Source organism: Mesoplodon bidens (assembly GCF_964165515.1).
Source record: "Mesoplodon bidens genome assembly, chromosome: 3".
Lineage (NCBI taxonomy): Eukaryota > Metazoa > Chordata > Mammalia > Artiodactyla > Ziphiidae > Mesoplodon > Mesoplodon bidens.
In genome coordinates, this window is record NC_138178.1 from 140,448,387 (window position 1) to 140,465,227 (window position 16,841).

A 16,841-nucleotide genomic window follows, 5' to 3' on the forward strand; every position below is an offset into this window, starting at 1 on the left:
TCTAATGGTGGTGTTACTTTTTTTTTTTTTTTTTTTGACGTGGACCATTTTTAAAGTCTTTACTGAATTTCTTACAATATTGCTTCTGTTTTATGTTTTGGTTTTTCGGCCACGAGGCATGTGGGATCTTAGCTCCCAGACCAGGGATGGAACCTGCACCCCTTGCATTGGAAGGCGAAGTCTTAACCACTGGACCACCAGGGAAGTCCCGGTGTTACTTTTAATAGTGGAATTTGAGAACAGTTTAAATGTACCCAAATGGGAAAACCGTTAAGTAAACAATGGTATATCCACATGATGGAGTATGAGGCAGACATTAGAACGATGTTTTTAAAATATATTTAATTACATGAAAGCATGTTTACATCATAATTCTAAAGAAATTTTTAATGCAAAATTAAATACGTAGTAAGATTAGAAAAAAAATTTTAACAAGGGAAAACAGGAAAGGGAACAAGGAAATTTTCTTAAGTGACGGCAATGTTCTAGATCTGGCATTATCGTTACATGAGTGTATAGAATTGTTAAATTCATTGAACATTCACTGCCTAAGCCCTGTTCTTAAAATTGTATTCCATGTAAGCATATCTAAAAATTTTTTATTTAAGGGAAAAATCTCATTTTAAAACAGTGACTAGGAGGAAACTGGCCAAAAGGTGGACAATGATTGAATTTAAATAATGAAACTATGGATCATTTTTTTCTCTGGTTTCCAAACGTTCTTTTATGAGCACAGGAAAAAAGAGAGAAGATGGGGAGTTCCTTTATATATTCTTTTCCAATTCCTCTTCCTTTGCTACCATCTGACAAGATTAGGACAACAGCCTTCTGCCACCAGCCATCCTGGGTTAAATATGCCAGCCAAAAATCTCTGTAAAGGAGCTGGCAGGAAGCTTTTTTTGTGGGGCAGGAGAAAGAAAAATAAGAATATCGTTTACATTTCACCTCCTATTCAAAAACCTTAGCAACTCTCTGCTTGCTGTCCACAAGATTAAGTCTAACCTCTTCTACTTAGCTTGCCAAGACCTCTGTAATCTAGACCCATCCCTGCCACTCCATCTTATTACCCACAAATTCCAACCATGAACCCTCCACTCCCATTAGGCTTCTATTTCAAGACTAAACTTTGCTCAAAGTAAGAGGCAACTTTTTACCTGCTGAAATGCTGACAGTAATGTTAAATTAATTCTCTCTAGAGTCTATTATCCCCACACGAACCATCACCGGGAAATATTTCCCACAGAGAGACAACTATATTGCACTGTCTCCAAAATTGGAAATGTAGCAGTGAATCCAAAAGTGAAGATTGTTGATATTAAATCTTGGAATCCAAAAATAGAGGTGTAAACACTGCAATAGTCACAGTGCTTACTGTGTATAAATACGGAGCAGGCCATCTTGCTGCTGGCAGTCAAGCACTCACGTCCCACACACAGGCTAGCCCTGTGATACCAGGTTTTTGCTACATATCATTATGCATGGACTTCGGATCCTACATCCCAGAAAGGTACTAAAACTGGTAAATTAAGTCATTTTGGTAAGACCCAAAGTGCACAAGTTGATAAAACAATAACAACACGGGGCTTTTTTGAGAACACGTATAGTCCTTTAACATCTGCTTTAAACACTTTACGGTTCAAAATCAGCTAATGCTAAAAGAAAATTTAAACCTCTTGAATTTTGAATTAAAAAAACGCACACAACACTTGAGGCTCCTGAGGCAGAGTTTCTGGCTATTGAGTGTGTGTTCTTATATGAAATCACTGAAAATAAACAGGGAACTGTCAAAACTGTCACTGCACCTTACTCTGTGTCTGTGTGTAAGTCTCTGTCTCTGTGACCCTTCATTAGTAAAATAAAGCCCTGAGCTAAAGGGTGAGCAGTGAAAACAAAACACACCTGACCTACATTTGACCAGAGATTAACATCACCCTTTACCAGATACTACTGCTTCATAATAAATTGAGTAAGAAACACCCCTCCAGACAGACAGCTCTCCCTCACCAACCTCACTGAGGCACGCTGGCCTCATCTTGGAGGGGGAGACAGGAACATGGGTGTAAGTTCCTGGGAAAGGAACCAAGACAGGGGTCTAGGGGCAGGTACTGCTCACCAACCCTTTTAGCTTCCTTTTTCTGGGAGGGCCACACCGCGAGGCATGCGGGATCTTAGTTCCCCATTCCCTCTGCAGTGGAAGTGCAGAGTCTTAACCACTGGACCGCCGGGGAAGTCCCTAGCTTCCATTTTCAATGTGCTTTTAAAGACCACTGCCTTCCAATTATTTCACCCTTCAAATAACTACACTTACTTTCCAGAATAGGGCATGACAAACTCCCCACTTTGTACCTGATGGCAGCACAAATACAAAACTCAACTTTCTGGCACCTTATCTACTGTCTAAGCTTAACAAATGTTTCTAACTTCTAAGAGAAAAAGCCAAACGCCCCGCAAAAGGAAGAGGCCTGCATTATTCCAGAATGTTCCACTCTATTCTCATAAACGCCTTAAGTTCTTCAGGAAGGGAAATTCCATGGTATTTCAAGGTAGCCCATGGAGCACCTGCCCAGCCCCCGCTCTCTGTTTGTAACCCACCTTTCTGTAGGGCCAGGAAACATTATACTCTCCAGAATACCTTACTTATCCATTTTATTAAAAAATAAACTCACTCTCCAACTTACCAAATAATTATAACAGGTCCTATTTTTATTCAGAAACAATCTCTCTTCTGTATGTCACCCTCTGCCCTCCTGGCACTGCTTCCTCCGCAACCCACCCCCCCCGCCCCCCGCACGCTGCCTTAGGCTCTGGTCTTTCCCGTTCTCCCTCTTCCACTGCCACATTAACCCGCACCTTTCTCTATTCATCATTGTAACTGCATTTTTACTCTAAAGTCCCTTATCTTACCCTCACTTTCCAGAGGCAACTTCCTCTGCAGAAGTCACCAGAGAGCATATTTCTTCTTGTTTTCATCTACAGATCAAGTTTGGCTTTTAATATTGGTCAGAAGCCACCTACCTCCTGGAAATGACCTGCGTTATTTTCTTGCCAAATTCTTGCCTCAAGCGTTACTGTCTCTGAGAATGCCACATGGAGGACACTCATTTTCTCAGTTTCTTCCTGCTAATAATGCACGACTGTGGCATAACCGGCTTTCCCCTTAGAGAATCAACCAATAAATACCTCTCTCTCCTTTCTGTCTCTCCTCAGTAAAGAGAAGACTGAGCCATATAAACTAACATCAATTCCTACGCTAGAGGTTAAGACCCACTTATATATACCACAGGCAGTATTTCCCAATCATTATATCATCCATTTTCTTGGCAGATTTTTCCAGAAGTATTGCTTACACTGCTAACCATATTTTCAGTTTCAAGGTTAAATTAAAAGGTGGGATAAAAGAGGAATCAAAACTTGAATGCAATACTGTAACTTATCCTGCAAAACTCTGCTGCCAGCTTGGGGGTGTGGGGGGAGGAGAAAGAGGGGGAATATTCTCATCTCAGTGAAATGATAGTATTGGATAGATCAGTGCTAGACAAGTCACAGCTGTCAAACCATTTTAAGTATATTGAAAACTCTGAACAATCTGTAAAGCAGTTAAGCCACAGGGACTACAGCTTGTAAATGAAGCAAACAGCAATGATGAGTAGCTCATTGCTTCCTGAGTAAAAAATCTGCTCCTTAAAATGTTTAAATTAAAACTAAACCCATTAAAATCCCTGTCTGATATTTTAAGAGAGAATGTTTGCAGGAGAGAAGTGGTAAATTATTAATACAGTGTGGACATTACTATGTAAGTAATATCAGGAAAAATTTTATGTAGGTGAACTGAGGGCAGCATATATACACATGTATATATATATATACTTATACACACACAGGCACCTGCAGATTTACAGGTCTCTCCCCACACCCTCAAAAAAGGACTTGAAAATAAAATTTCCCAGAGAGAATTAAGGTTTAAAATCAGCAGTCAAAGATATGGAAAGTCATCTTAAAGAGACAAAAAAGCTTTCAGGCTAGCAAGACTTCACTGTAACCAGAAAAACTGATTAATCCATCCAAACAAAAAAGGTTAAGTCTAGCAGAGGTGGCAAAGGTGGTACTATGAATAATGGTAACAGTAACCACATCACAACCACCTTTATAAAGTTACAGTGGGTAACAACTTCAAGAGGATTAAGACTCAGCTAAGATCACACGGCTAGGTAAGTGGCCCAGGTCATTCCATCTATATCACAGACCCAGGGAGGACCACAAAAAGGAAAAGCAGGCTGTACAAATGTTAAGTGCTTCCAAGGATTAGGGGCCATCATAGAGATGGAGGGACATTTAAATCATCTAACTCCCTTGCTCCAATCCAAGCTAACCAAGCAATTTAGGGATCCCTTGGCTGCTGACATAGCTTGCCTGCTTCTAACAGTGGGGCAAAGAGAGAAGTAGCATGGCGGGAGCACATGAACTTGAGGGATACGACCATCTCGAGGATGGAACAGAGGAGACTTTTGAACTACACAGCTTTCCTCCTGAGGTCCTCCTCACCCCCATTCACCACGTACTCATGCCTACTGGGAAGGAGTGGTAGGGCAGAGAAAAAATGTTAATTGGAGAATAACACAAAGGCAATGTAGTTATTATATATAGGGCAGTGAGGTGGTGGGGGGAGACGGAGTGAAAGGGAAGCTGTTTCTTAAGCAAAAAGAAACATTTAACCCCAGAGCCTATTATTTGATAAAATAACAAGCAAGGAAAAGGTAGAGGGAGAGCATCAAGGCGTTATGACCTATTTAGAGGGGCTCAGGAAGAGAACACAGTACTGAGGCAACAGTCCAAATTTAGAGATTTTAGTCTTCATTCCTATTAGAAAGACTGATCCCAGGAGAGCATTACGGCACAGCAGTTAAGAGGATGGGCCCTGTGGCCAGACAGACTGGGTTCAAACCTCAGTTCTGCCAGTTACCCAGGTGAGTACCTTTGGGCAAGTTTCTTAACCCCTCTCTACTTCCTTTACATCATCTATAAAATAATATATAATAATACTCTAACAAACTATAATATAATATAAAATAAAATAATTATATAATATATAATACAAAACAAGGTTGTTGTTAAGACTGAATTCATCCACACAGTAGTTGCTGCAGATTATTATGCTGCTAACAATGGAAGGTGTACAGGTGCTGGTGACCTTCTTTTGTTGGTGCACGCCTTTATGAAGAACCTCTAAGGATTAAGTATTCAACCACAATTCTAAACTGTATAACCATTATAAAAACCTACAAAAACTGACACAAGGTAAAACAAAAAATCTGAATAGTCAGACATGTATTTTAGAAATTGAGGGGGTCTGGGAGGGATGGATTGAGAGCTTGGGATTGGCAGATGCAAACTATTATACAGAGAATGGATAAACAACAAGGTCCTACTGTATAGCACAGGGAACTATATTCAATATCCTGTGATAAACCGTATGGAGAAGAGTATGGAAAAAATGTATATATATATATATATATATATATATATATATATATATATATGTATGTATAACTGAATCACTTTGCTGCACAGCAGAAATTAACACAACATTGTAAATCAACTATACTTCAATAAAATAAATTAAAAAAAAAAAAAAAGAATTTACTGCCAGAAACCTTCCCATAAAGAAAACTCCAGGCCCGGATGGTTTCATTGGTGAAATCATTCTTACAACTTCATTTTTCATCTTTAGTTACTGCCATAAATGGGAAGACCCTGCTCCTTTCCAATCTCATCCTATATTTTCCAACAGAGCAGCATCAAGCAGAGCATTGCATATGTAAAAATTGAGCTTAAACCATTTTGGAGTCAGATTATATCTTTGAAAATTTAATCAAAAGCTACAGGTCTCCCACAAAAATAGGCAAAACACACAAAATTTTGCACTCAACATCAGGAGGTCCACTAACCCCTATGAAACCAACTGATGGACACCCAAAGATGCTAATTCTTCCTGACCTCATTCTAAAAATACCTTTTAGTAATCTTCATCATCATAACCTTAAATTCTTTTCAAAGTACCAAGGAATTCTTTTTCTAATTTAATTCTTAGGTCCTATCTGTTAGACTTACCCTATCCATAAAAATTCCCCAATAAGTTCATCACTTCCTAAATGACTTTCCCAGATGTCACTCAATTCTTTCCCATTATTTATATTTCCAATCTTGTAAGCAGCCCACCTTCCCCCATCCCACATCCATGGCTCACACCAAAAGATCTTATCTCCTTTGGGCCTAAAGAATCACCTCCAAGGCAAATTCTGGCCGGGATGTACAGTTATATTCCTTATCAGATGCAAGAGGATGAAAAATGGAAATTTCATATTCCCCCCTGGTAGTTATCATTCCCAAGGCTACCTTTAGATAGCTGTTATTTTATGAAAAGAAATCCTCCATCCTTTAGCCAAGAGAGAATGCAATGAAGTTAACAAAGCATTCCTAAGAGTCTGTGTACGCAGACTCTGAGACCTTTAATTGCAACATCATATTTTTCTACAAATCCATATTATCCTATTAAGAGGCTAACCAGAGCTGTGATTTCCAGTTAAGTCACAGAATGTATAAAAGATAAAGCACTTAGATAACCAAGTGACAGGATATAATTTGAGAGTGGGAAAAAACGAAGCTAATGTGTGGCCAAGAAACAATATAAAGGACTCAAGGAAAGATTTCAATAGAAAAAAGAAGAAAGAGTTGTGCAACATATTTTATCTTAAAACTACATTCGCTTTGGAAAATCATATATTCTACAGTTTGAGATATACAGAGATTTAACCACAGATGAGGTAGGAATAGGGCAGACTCTGAAATCAAGAAAAGCCAAGATATAAAGAGAAAATATGAAAATAATAACAGCAAACGACCAGTGCAACAAGGTATACTTTGTGCAGGAAAGAAGTGATAGGGTTTTACTCTAATGAGGACAGTACACCCAAGATTCCACCGCTGTACGTGCAGTCATTATCTACAGCCGTCATTTCAACTTCCTCATGTTTCACATACAACCCACTACCTCCCCCGAACCACTGCACTGAAGCACAATGATTCTCTGCATCACCTGGGGTCCCAGTATTGTTCCCTTTCCCCCCTGCTCTACCCTCATGCTAATAATTACCAATCTCAATCTCCATCTCCAACTTTCCCATCTAGGACTCCTGTAACCTCAAAGTTAATACATCAAGGGCTTCCCTGGTAGCGCAGTGGTTGAGAGTCCGCCTGCCGACGCAGGGGACACGGGTTTGTGCCCCGGTCCAGGAGGATCCTACATGCCGTGGAGCCGCTGGGCCCGTGAGCCATGGCCGCTGGGCCTGCGTGTCTGAAGCCTGTGCTCCGCAACGGGAGAGGCCACAACAGTGAGAGGCCCGCGTACCGCAAAAAAAAAAAAAAAAAAAGTTAACACATCAAATATCAACTCAGCTTCCACCCAAAAAACCTGCTCCCCTTCCTGCTGTACCTTTCTCAAATAGGAGCACCGTGACTACCTAATTCCCAAAGCTATCCTAGACTCCTTCCCCTCTCTCTCACTCCAAACATCAATGCAAATGCTACGTACCTTCAGTTTTACCTCCTAGTGAGTCTTAAATGTCATCCTTTCCTCATCTTCTCTACTTTCACCCCGTGCTTGGTTGAGGCCCTCTTACAACTTCTCTAATACAACAGGCCCCTAATCAATTCCTCTCTGCCTTCAAGTTCAGCCCCCTCCAATCTACCTGGCTCACTGCCATTACAGTACAAAGCTGACCGTGTCACTCCCCTGCTTACAACTTTTCAGTGATTACCCACTGTCTGTGAGGTTCTTGCAGGATCTTCTGGTCCACATCTGCATCTTCAACTGCCACCATTCACCTCCTCTCACTCCCCAACCCACACATGCGCACTTAATGCTGTAACAACACAGCACTGCTTGTGTTCCTCTGAATATATCATGCGCTTTGGGAATTCCTTTGCATCGTGTAATTCTCTCTTTCATTTCAACACGATTTCAGTCCCTGGAAAACATGTTTTCACCTTTTAACACTCGGGCTTTCCTCGCTTTGTAACGCCTTCCTTGACCACCGCTACCTTCCTCGGATTAACCCCCCTTTTGCTCCACTCCTTCCCTGCCTTCTACATACTTCTATTAATGCACGTATGACATATTTTATTACTTGTTCACATGAGTGCCCTCTCTACCAGACTGTGAGTTTGTTGACAGAGCAGGGTCCTGTCTTTTTTTAATCATCAAAATGTAAAAACATGGCTCTAAATCACTCAATAAACATTACTTGGAATTAATTAAAATGATGTCTTCACCCGTTAAGATTTCCTCTCACATTTGAACTATCCCCCAAAGAGATGGTTTTGAAAAGGAAGAGGTGTGAATATAAAGAGTATAAAATACAGTTTAAGTTTGAGTAAAAAAAAAAAATTAACCCAAAATTACTTGGAGAGCTAGAAATTCTAAGAAATCTTTTAAATGGACGCATGGCAACAGAACCAGAAACAAAACATGAGCATAATATGGTAAAAATACTGCCTCAAAGACAGAAGCCTGACACTTGAGATGATACACGGCAAAATGTGCCAAAGCCTAAGGAACTAACAGTCCTGGTTCTCATTTTTCCATCAGATGTGACTCCATGAGAAAGAAACACATGGAAGAAACCACTTACAGAGTAGAGCAACTACTTTGGACAGTGTTCTGTAAACTTTAAGAATGGCAGAATCCAGGGACTTCCCTGGCGGTCCAGTTGTTAAGACACCATGCTTCCACTGCAGGGGGCACGGGTTCGATCCCTGGTCGGGGAACTAAGATCCCTCATGCCACGCAGCACGGCGAAAAATAATAATAGAAAAGAAAAAAAAAAAAGAATGGCAGAATTCATTCTAAATTTCTTACACTGTGTTGATGAAAGAGCTGGTATTTTTCAGAGCTGGAAGGATGTGAGAGACCACCACCAACTCCCTCCATTTACAAGCGGAGACTTGGGGCTTAGAGAGGAACCCAAGTCTCACCACTAGTTAAGTGGAAGATGAGAAATGAGGACAGTGGCTTCTACTTTCTCTCTCTGGGGCCCTTTCCACTACCCCACACTACACTTCTGCAGGTGAGTTAGGTGCTATATTGTTTTTTTTATTTTGTTTACACATAAAGAGTTATTTGTCTTTCTTAATTCTAAGAGTCTGTAGGTGGTATCTAGACTTTTTTTAAATGCTAAAAATGGTTTCCACACTCATAGACTACTTTCATCTTCTGCTCTTTTCTTACCCTAACAGGCATAGCAACTCTCAAAGTACAGTCCCATCAGGTTTTGGTAATAATACTGACATCAGAACATGCCATCTTAAGTCATCACTTATCCTGGTTTGCAAAACCTAGCTATCGCTTCACTGATATTTTATTAAAAGCACTAATCCTAGTGAAGCAGTTTCATGTTACAGTAATAAGAAAGAGGAATAGGTGGGGACAGTAACTATTCAACAGGCAGGATTGGAATTACAGAATTTGAGGACCACTGAGGCAATGGGATATAGCATATCGAGCTAATAGAGCATTTTAAGTCCACAAACAGGAACTCTGGGTTTCCCCCAATGATTATAAAGTCAAGTATCTAATAATGAAATCACAAAATATAGTAACAGTATCATTGATTAAATGCTTGCCATGTGTTAGCGACTGTTCTAAGAGCTTTACGTACATCATCGCCAATCCTCACAAAATACCCAAAAGGTAGGTACACTACAGATGAGGAAAGTGAGCAGTAATAGCACCAGGATTTCTACACACAAGGGGCTCACACGTGGCAAAACAGAAGGGAGTAGAGGGCAAGTTGGGACTTGGTTCCAACCCTTCTTAAAGAGACATAAATCCCTGTTTACTAGGTTGTATGTGTGTCTGAGGTGGTGAGAACCTTGATGTACAAACAAAGCACGACTTTCCTCAGGTGGACAATTCGTGAAGCAGGGCAGGAGGGACTGTGGCTGCCCTTCCCCCAATGCCACATACCTCTTAGCACCTCACGAAAACTGAGGACTCCAAAGATGGAGGGCTCTGTCCGAAGTGATGAAGCAAGTAAGTATGGCCGGAGTTGGCATTTGAACCCAGGTTTGTGTGGTTTCAAAGCCCTTTCTCTTTCTACTCTGCCACACTACTTCCTTCTCTATAAATGCCAGATTGTCTAGGAACCATGCAAAATTAGTAGGTAGCGATTCCACAAATCACAAAATATGAAAAATAAATTACACCTCTGAGAACCCTAAACTATCACCCAGAAAGTCAATTATCTAATGCCCTAGAATAGCATGCATGCTACAGATTCAATACTTCCTAAAGTAGGGCTTAAATACATTTTAAAGTACACATTCCCACACGAATGACAGTAGTCTTTTTTGGCGGTACACGGGCCTCTCACCGCTGTGGCCTCTCCCTTTGCGGAGCACAGGATCTGGACGCACAGGCCCAGTGGCCATGGCTCACGGGCCCAGCCGCTCCCCGGCATGCGGGATCCTCCCGGACCAGGGCACGAACCCGCGTCCCCTGCATTGGCAGGCGGACTCCCAACCACTGCACCACCAGGGAAGTCCAGGAGTCTTTTGTTAAAAGTTCTTTTGTTGGGGTAGAGGGGCATGGGAGGAGGTGGTAAGAAGAGAAAATGGTCTCCTTTGAGAGACTCAAGCTGGTTTAGGACCAAGTTGGTTCACAGGAATGAATGGGTTTTTGGATTGAGCCAGCTACTGGGTTTAAAGCTGAATATAATCCAATGACATCCAATATCTTCATCCTAATTTGAGAGCCTAAAATGCCCCTATTTTAAGAGGGAATTCATCTATTCATTCAACAATCTCCAGGTAGGCCTGGGCTAGGAGGTATTACAGAGGCCACAGAGATGTGCAGGACAACTCCAAACAGTTCCTGCTTAGGAGTACTTACAGCCTAATTAGAAAAATCAGATAAACGTGTGAAAGGATTAAATAGCAGCAAATGAACAAATTCTAAAAGGGTGAGTTGCCAAGAAGTGGTAGAAGTGAAGGAAGGAGAAAACTCTGGGCTTTTCAGGAACCAGTGGTAGCACTGTAAGCCAGATCTTGAAAGGAAGGGGGGAATCAGAATTAAAGGCAGGAGGGCAGGGAATTCACAAAGGTCCAGGAACAGGGAAAGGGGCTATTACAAAACAAATCCACAAATACCCAGATGTTCTCGCAGAAGGGCAAACTGAGGTGTGTACAAGGATATTCATGGGCTCATGGTTAAATAAATTATGGCACATCCACACAACGAAATGCAGCTATAAAAATGAATGAGGCAGCTTTATATGTACTGATGTACATTATATACTGCTAAGTAAAAAAAGCAAGGTACAGAGAGTGTGTATAGTATGCTACCATTTGTGTGTTTACAAAAAACAATATTTATACATATATGCTTGTATATGCTTCAATATTCACGGACTATCCATGGAAAGATATAGAAGAAATTTACAAATGGTGGATACCTCCGTTAGCTGAGGACATGGGTAGGTTAAAACCAAGGGACTGTGCTCTGCAGAAGGCAGGTGGGCTAGAGAAGATCTTAAGTATCAGGGTAAGAGGTGTAGAGAACATGCAAACTCTAGAGCATGGTTTCTCAACAGTGGCATCACTGACATTTGGGGCCAGATAATTCTTTGTTGTAGAATTATCTCCAATTCTTTGTTGTAGAACAATCTACAAAATTGTTGTACAATGCTGTCCTGTGCACTGTAAGATGTTTAACAGCATTCCTGGCCTCCACCCACTAGATGCTGGTAGCACCCCACCTCCCACCCCTGGTTGTGACTCCCAAAAATGTCTCCAGACAATGCCAAGGTGCCCTGGCAGGGAAAATCGCCCCTGGTTGAGAGCCACTGCTCAAGAACCACAATATAAACAGTTAACATACAAAACCCTGTTTTACGTTCCTATAAATTAACAAATGCAATATACACTCCAATATGGATCTGAGGAATATATTGGACATTGTTTTGAAATGACCTTCATATATCTGTCATAGTTTCTCAAGTTGTGATAATTCAGGTCCCTTCCCAAATCTGAACTATTCATTTTTAACCATAACTACCCCATCACAGATGTCTCTTTTCTGCATTTGTTGAATACAAGTCATAAAAGTGAAAAAGAAAGGCTAAGTACATTTTCAGCAGTACACAGAGGGTGGGCGAGATTCCCCAGTGGGCTTCCCATGATGCACTGACCCCCTTGGATCTCTTCAGCATAACTTCTCGAGTTAGTAGACCAGCCCCACCTCCTCCAGATATCATGTGCTCTCTAGGTCCAAGATCTTCTAGGATGCCAAGGAAGGCAACCCTCCCACAGAAATCTAACAGAAAACTATATTTTGGCTCAGCTTCTGAAAAGCTAATATAATTATTGACACAATAAGAATATAATTACTTGTATTATGCTAATAATGTTTCTTCTCATAACTCTTAACGACCACACAAATTACAAGACGCTGTTCAAAAATAATGAAAGACATCACTCCTGTTTTTAAGATTATAAAGAGAATGATTAGTTTATAAAGCCAAGAGAGGCTTTACCTAGATTCTACATACCACGATTTCATTAAGCTTAAAGCCATTTCTAATATACCACAGTGAATAGGGAGAAAAAAAAAATCAAGACATCCAACAGGCTTGAATATTTTTCAGACACAGATCTAAAACTTTTGTTGATTCTCCTGTGTCTTTTCTTTTCCCAATGCCAGAAATCCAGTAACACCCTGGCAATCTTTGCTTCGTATTTTGAAGTCACTGATTCCTCCAATACTGTTGTAGATGAAAAGTTCTGGATTTCATTCTCATGAAATCATGCTCTTCAAATTTTAGTATTGTGCCGACTACTTGTGCTTAGCTCTCAGAAGGTTGGCTCTCATTTGTGGAGGTGACCTCCAGTGACCTGACCCTGCAGTAAATACACCTGTGAGTCCCTAAGGAAGGTGCTTAAATGTGTCCGCGGCGAAAAAAAGAAACTCACCATTCTAACTACTTCAGGGTAAGTCTGCTCTGTCAAACAGCCTCTGCTTATTGTAATGTAGTCCACCAGTTCATTAAGAGTGGAGCGCTTGTATTCTTTCATTTTAAGATCAGATAGCGTGTCCATGAAGTCAAAAATGACACAGCACTGCTGAAGTTTCTTTAGGAACAGTTCAGGCTGCTCTGAGGATGGAACGTCTAAGAAAAAAAAAGGAAATGGTGTAAGTCTGTCATCAATTTCTAGGTAACAGGAATTCTCTGTGAAAGTTAACTTCAAAAGCAAGCTCAAAAAAATAAGAATTCACATGACAACAGTGTTCTTTTAAACAGTTACACATGGGCAGGAGGGGATACCATATCCACTACTTCAGAGACCTTGTCTTTGGAAACTACATGGTACCAACACAATTGACAGCATTTGCTATTCAGCCACCAAAGATTGACCAAAATCCCAAGAGCTGTTAGAGAGTTGAAGCAAATTTTAACCAAAAACACCCCAATGTCAACACCCTTAAGCCAAAAACACTGAAAAAGGTCAAACTTTCCATTATAAGGTAGATACAGAAGTTTTCACTGTTGGTTTAAATTAATTTTACTAAAATAATTTCAAAGCAGAAATGTCAGTTGATTCATTTTAATTTCATGCTGACATCCTTGGTATTTAAAGCAACTGTTGGGTGTGTGAGTTTATATTTCCTGTTTTGTTTTGGCTTGATATCTATGACGCTTCTTTGTCAAAGAAACTCGAAAAATCAACAAAATCAAGCAATACCAACTCTCTCAAAAAGGGCACGTCAGTAATGGGACAATGAGAGCAAACGCTACTAAAATCTAGGCTCTCCCTTTTGACCCATCTTCTTCATTTACGGGGGGAGAAAACCACTAACATTTTTATTAATATGTTCTCAGAATAAACATCTGTTCTTTTCCTACAGGCAGCAGGTCAGACATTTGGTTTGGTGTCGTTTCTAAAAAATATGTAGAAATTTTACACTAAAATTCCCCAGCGAGAATGGAAACCTGACCTACAGTTAGACTTGAAAGACACCAACTAAGTTGTCGATAGCTCTTTCCACTCTTATCTTCTTTCCACTACTTTATTCCACCAAACTGGAGCTTCTCTGGAAAGGCGATGAAATTATAACAAGAGAACCTCTGCTGCCTTCATCCAAGGCAATTAACTCATTAATCCTCCGAACACTCTTTGAGGTAAGCAGGTGGCATCATATTATTATTCTCTATTTTTCACAAAGAAAGTTAGAGACAATCATGGAGGTCCCACAATGAATGAGTTATGAGGCTGGGCTCAGCACCTGGGTCTCTAACCACACTCCCACATTCCTTCTGTACGACTCAAGAAGGACTTGAACAATGTTTGGCCTGTCACTTGCTACCATCCTCAGTTGCCAGCCTCCCAGTAAATGCTTTACAGTGGCCTCACAGCGTGGGCCACCTGCTCCCTGGAGGTAAGTGCAACGGCTAACAGCACCCATCTTACAGCCACCAGCAGCAGGGAGAGAGGGCTAGATTCCTAGTCACAGGATCTACATGACTCCTCTGCACAACCCCCTTGCCTCCCCACAGCCCACAACCCAAGCGCCAGCCCATGTACCCAGGGCCTCATGGATAATTCCCCCCAAACACCACCTACTGACATCAACTTTGGGGTAAACCTAGATGAGGTGCAATGGGCATCAGAAAGTATAGCATTTCCCTACCAGATATAAGGGAACAAGAAGTAGTCGATGTTTTTAAAGGTATATAGCACCACTGCTACTCTCAGCAAAAACAAGTTACATATTTAGAAATTATTCTCAACCAGTGAGTTGCCCCTTCCATCACCACCCCATAAATCCCCAAAGGCCTAATGTATCTTATAGTCAAAGAATTGGGGACTTGAGTTCAGCCATGACATATGTCTTATTCTATGACCCTAGACTTAATCACTTCTGAAACATTTAAACTTTATAAGAACTAAATTTAGACAAACCAAGCTTTCCCTTTCATTGCTATTTGCTTCAGGTATTTACATAAACAAACAAAAACTAAATAAGGCTGCTTATCAACATGACTATATCATTAACCAATGGCTAATTATATGTACACGACCATCATGGTTAATTACTGAAGTCTTCTAAGTTCTAAATCAGATTCCATACCTCAAACCTGAAGGGGAGTTTTGACAATGCACAGGGAACAAGAAAAGGCTTATTAATGTAACATTAAAGTCTTCAGGACAAATTTTAATTAATCCTACTTTTGATACAGTAACTTTAATAATGCTTAAAAAATCAGACCATGTACATGGAGAACTCCTTAAGTCAGCATATGTAAAAGCATCTATAAATGACAGTTTTTCCTCCAAAAAGCAAACCATCATTTAAGCAGTGACAACAATGATTACTCTTTGTGGTCACTGCAATGATACTCAAGAGATTCACATTTGGCTACTTAAAAAATTTCAGGCAGTTAACATTTAGCTCTTTTTCTTAATGTTAGACAGTTGAAATGTATTCTTTATTTATCCAAATTGATATAATGTCATAGACAAATGTGAGGCAGGCTATCTACCTAACCAATGGAATAATGATAAAAGCTTACATTTATTGAGCACTATTACTGGGTACTATTCTAAGCACTTTACATATATTATATCTTATTTAGTCCCGACAACAACCCTATGCAGTAGGTACTATTTTCAATTTAACAGATGAGAAAACCAAGACACAGAGAGAGTCAGTGACCTGTGCAGAGTCTTAGAACTAATAAGCAGTGGAGACAGGATTCCCACTCAGGCAAACTGGCTCCAAAGCCTGAACTCTTCACCACTGGGCAACAATCAAACTCAGTGAAACACAAGAGTAATACCATATTCCATAAAAGAGGGTATGTACAAAGAGAAAAGAGGAAGAACACAGAAAGAAATCAGCCAATTAATTTCCAACATGCCCTCATTATAAACTATCATGCTGAACCCCTCTAGCCCATTCCCCAGAAATTAACACATACAGCAACAAGCTATGCTTTATCCTTTATCACAGACTAAATTCCTCTAAAATAACTTCCTTCACCTAAATTAAAGAATTTAAGTAATCAAGACTGACCAAAAGAAAAAAGGGGAATGGTGTCCTGAAAGAGCCAATTCCATTACAACAACTTTTTAAAATTGTGTTTGCATTCATGCTGAAAGATGACCTAATTCACAACAGTCCAAGCATAGGGCTCTTCCTATAATGTTTGGCCCTCAGACTGCCCCACATGGCTGTGCTGCTCCCAACCTCCTTGCCCTCATTTCCCTAGACCCAGTGGGATATAAAAAAAGTAGAATGTGAAAAGGTAGGACCAGCCAGGATCAGAGAAGGAACACTCTGAGTAGTGCAGAAGGTTCCAGTGATACAAGTTTAATGTCTATGGAACCAGTCCCAGTAGCAATACAAATATTCTTTTTAAAGAAACATTTGTGTATAGCTGATTCACTCTGTTATAAAGCAGAAACTAACACACCGTTGTAAAGCAATTATATTCCAATAAAGATGTTAAAAAAAAAAGAAACATTTGTAAAATGTATCAGGTACTAGGCCATAAAGAAAATCTCATAAATGACAAAAAGAAGAAATCAGACAAGCAGTACATTTTGACCACATGCAGTAACACTAGATTTTAACAACTCAAAGCTACCCACCTCCCAAATCCAAGCCACCTGAAAATCTAAATGTTTAGTAACTTCAATGAAGGAAAAATATATATAGACGTTCAAAATAAATGTAAACTAGAAAAATTAAGGGTCATCGCAGAATCCCAAAGCAAACCAGGCAATGG

At 40.2% G+C, this 16,841-nt stretch overlaps 1 protein-coding gene across 4 annotated transcripts in view; it reads right to left on the reverse strand.

Annotated features, from left to right (window-relative positions):
* PPP2R5E (protein phosphatase 2 regulatory subunit B'epsilon) overlaps positions 1 to 16,841 on the reverse strand; it is a 160,949-nt gene that overhangs the window by 62,862 nt on the left and 81,246 nt on the right. For all 4 annotated transcript variants that reach the window (XM_081228145.1, XM_081228147.1, XM_081228146.1 and 1 more), the window contains exon 3: positions 13,024 to 13,220. In XM_081228145.1, the coding sequence (XP_081084271.1) occupies positions 13,024 to 13,220 (197 nt within the window). The remainder of the gene's footprint in view (positions 1 to 13,023; positions 13,221 to 16,841) is intronic.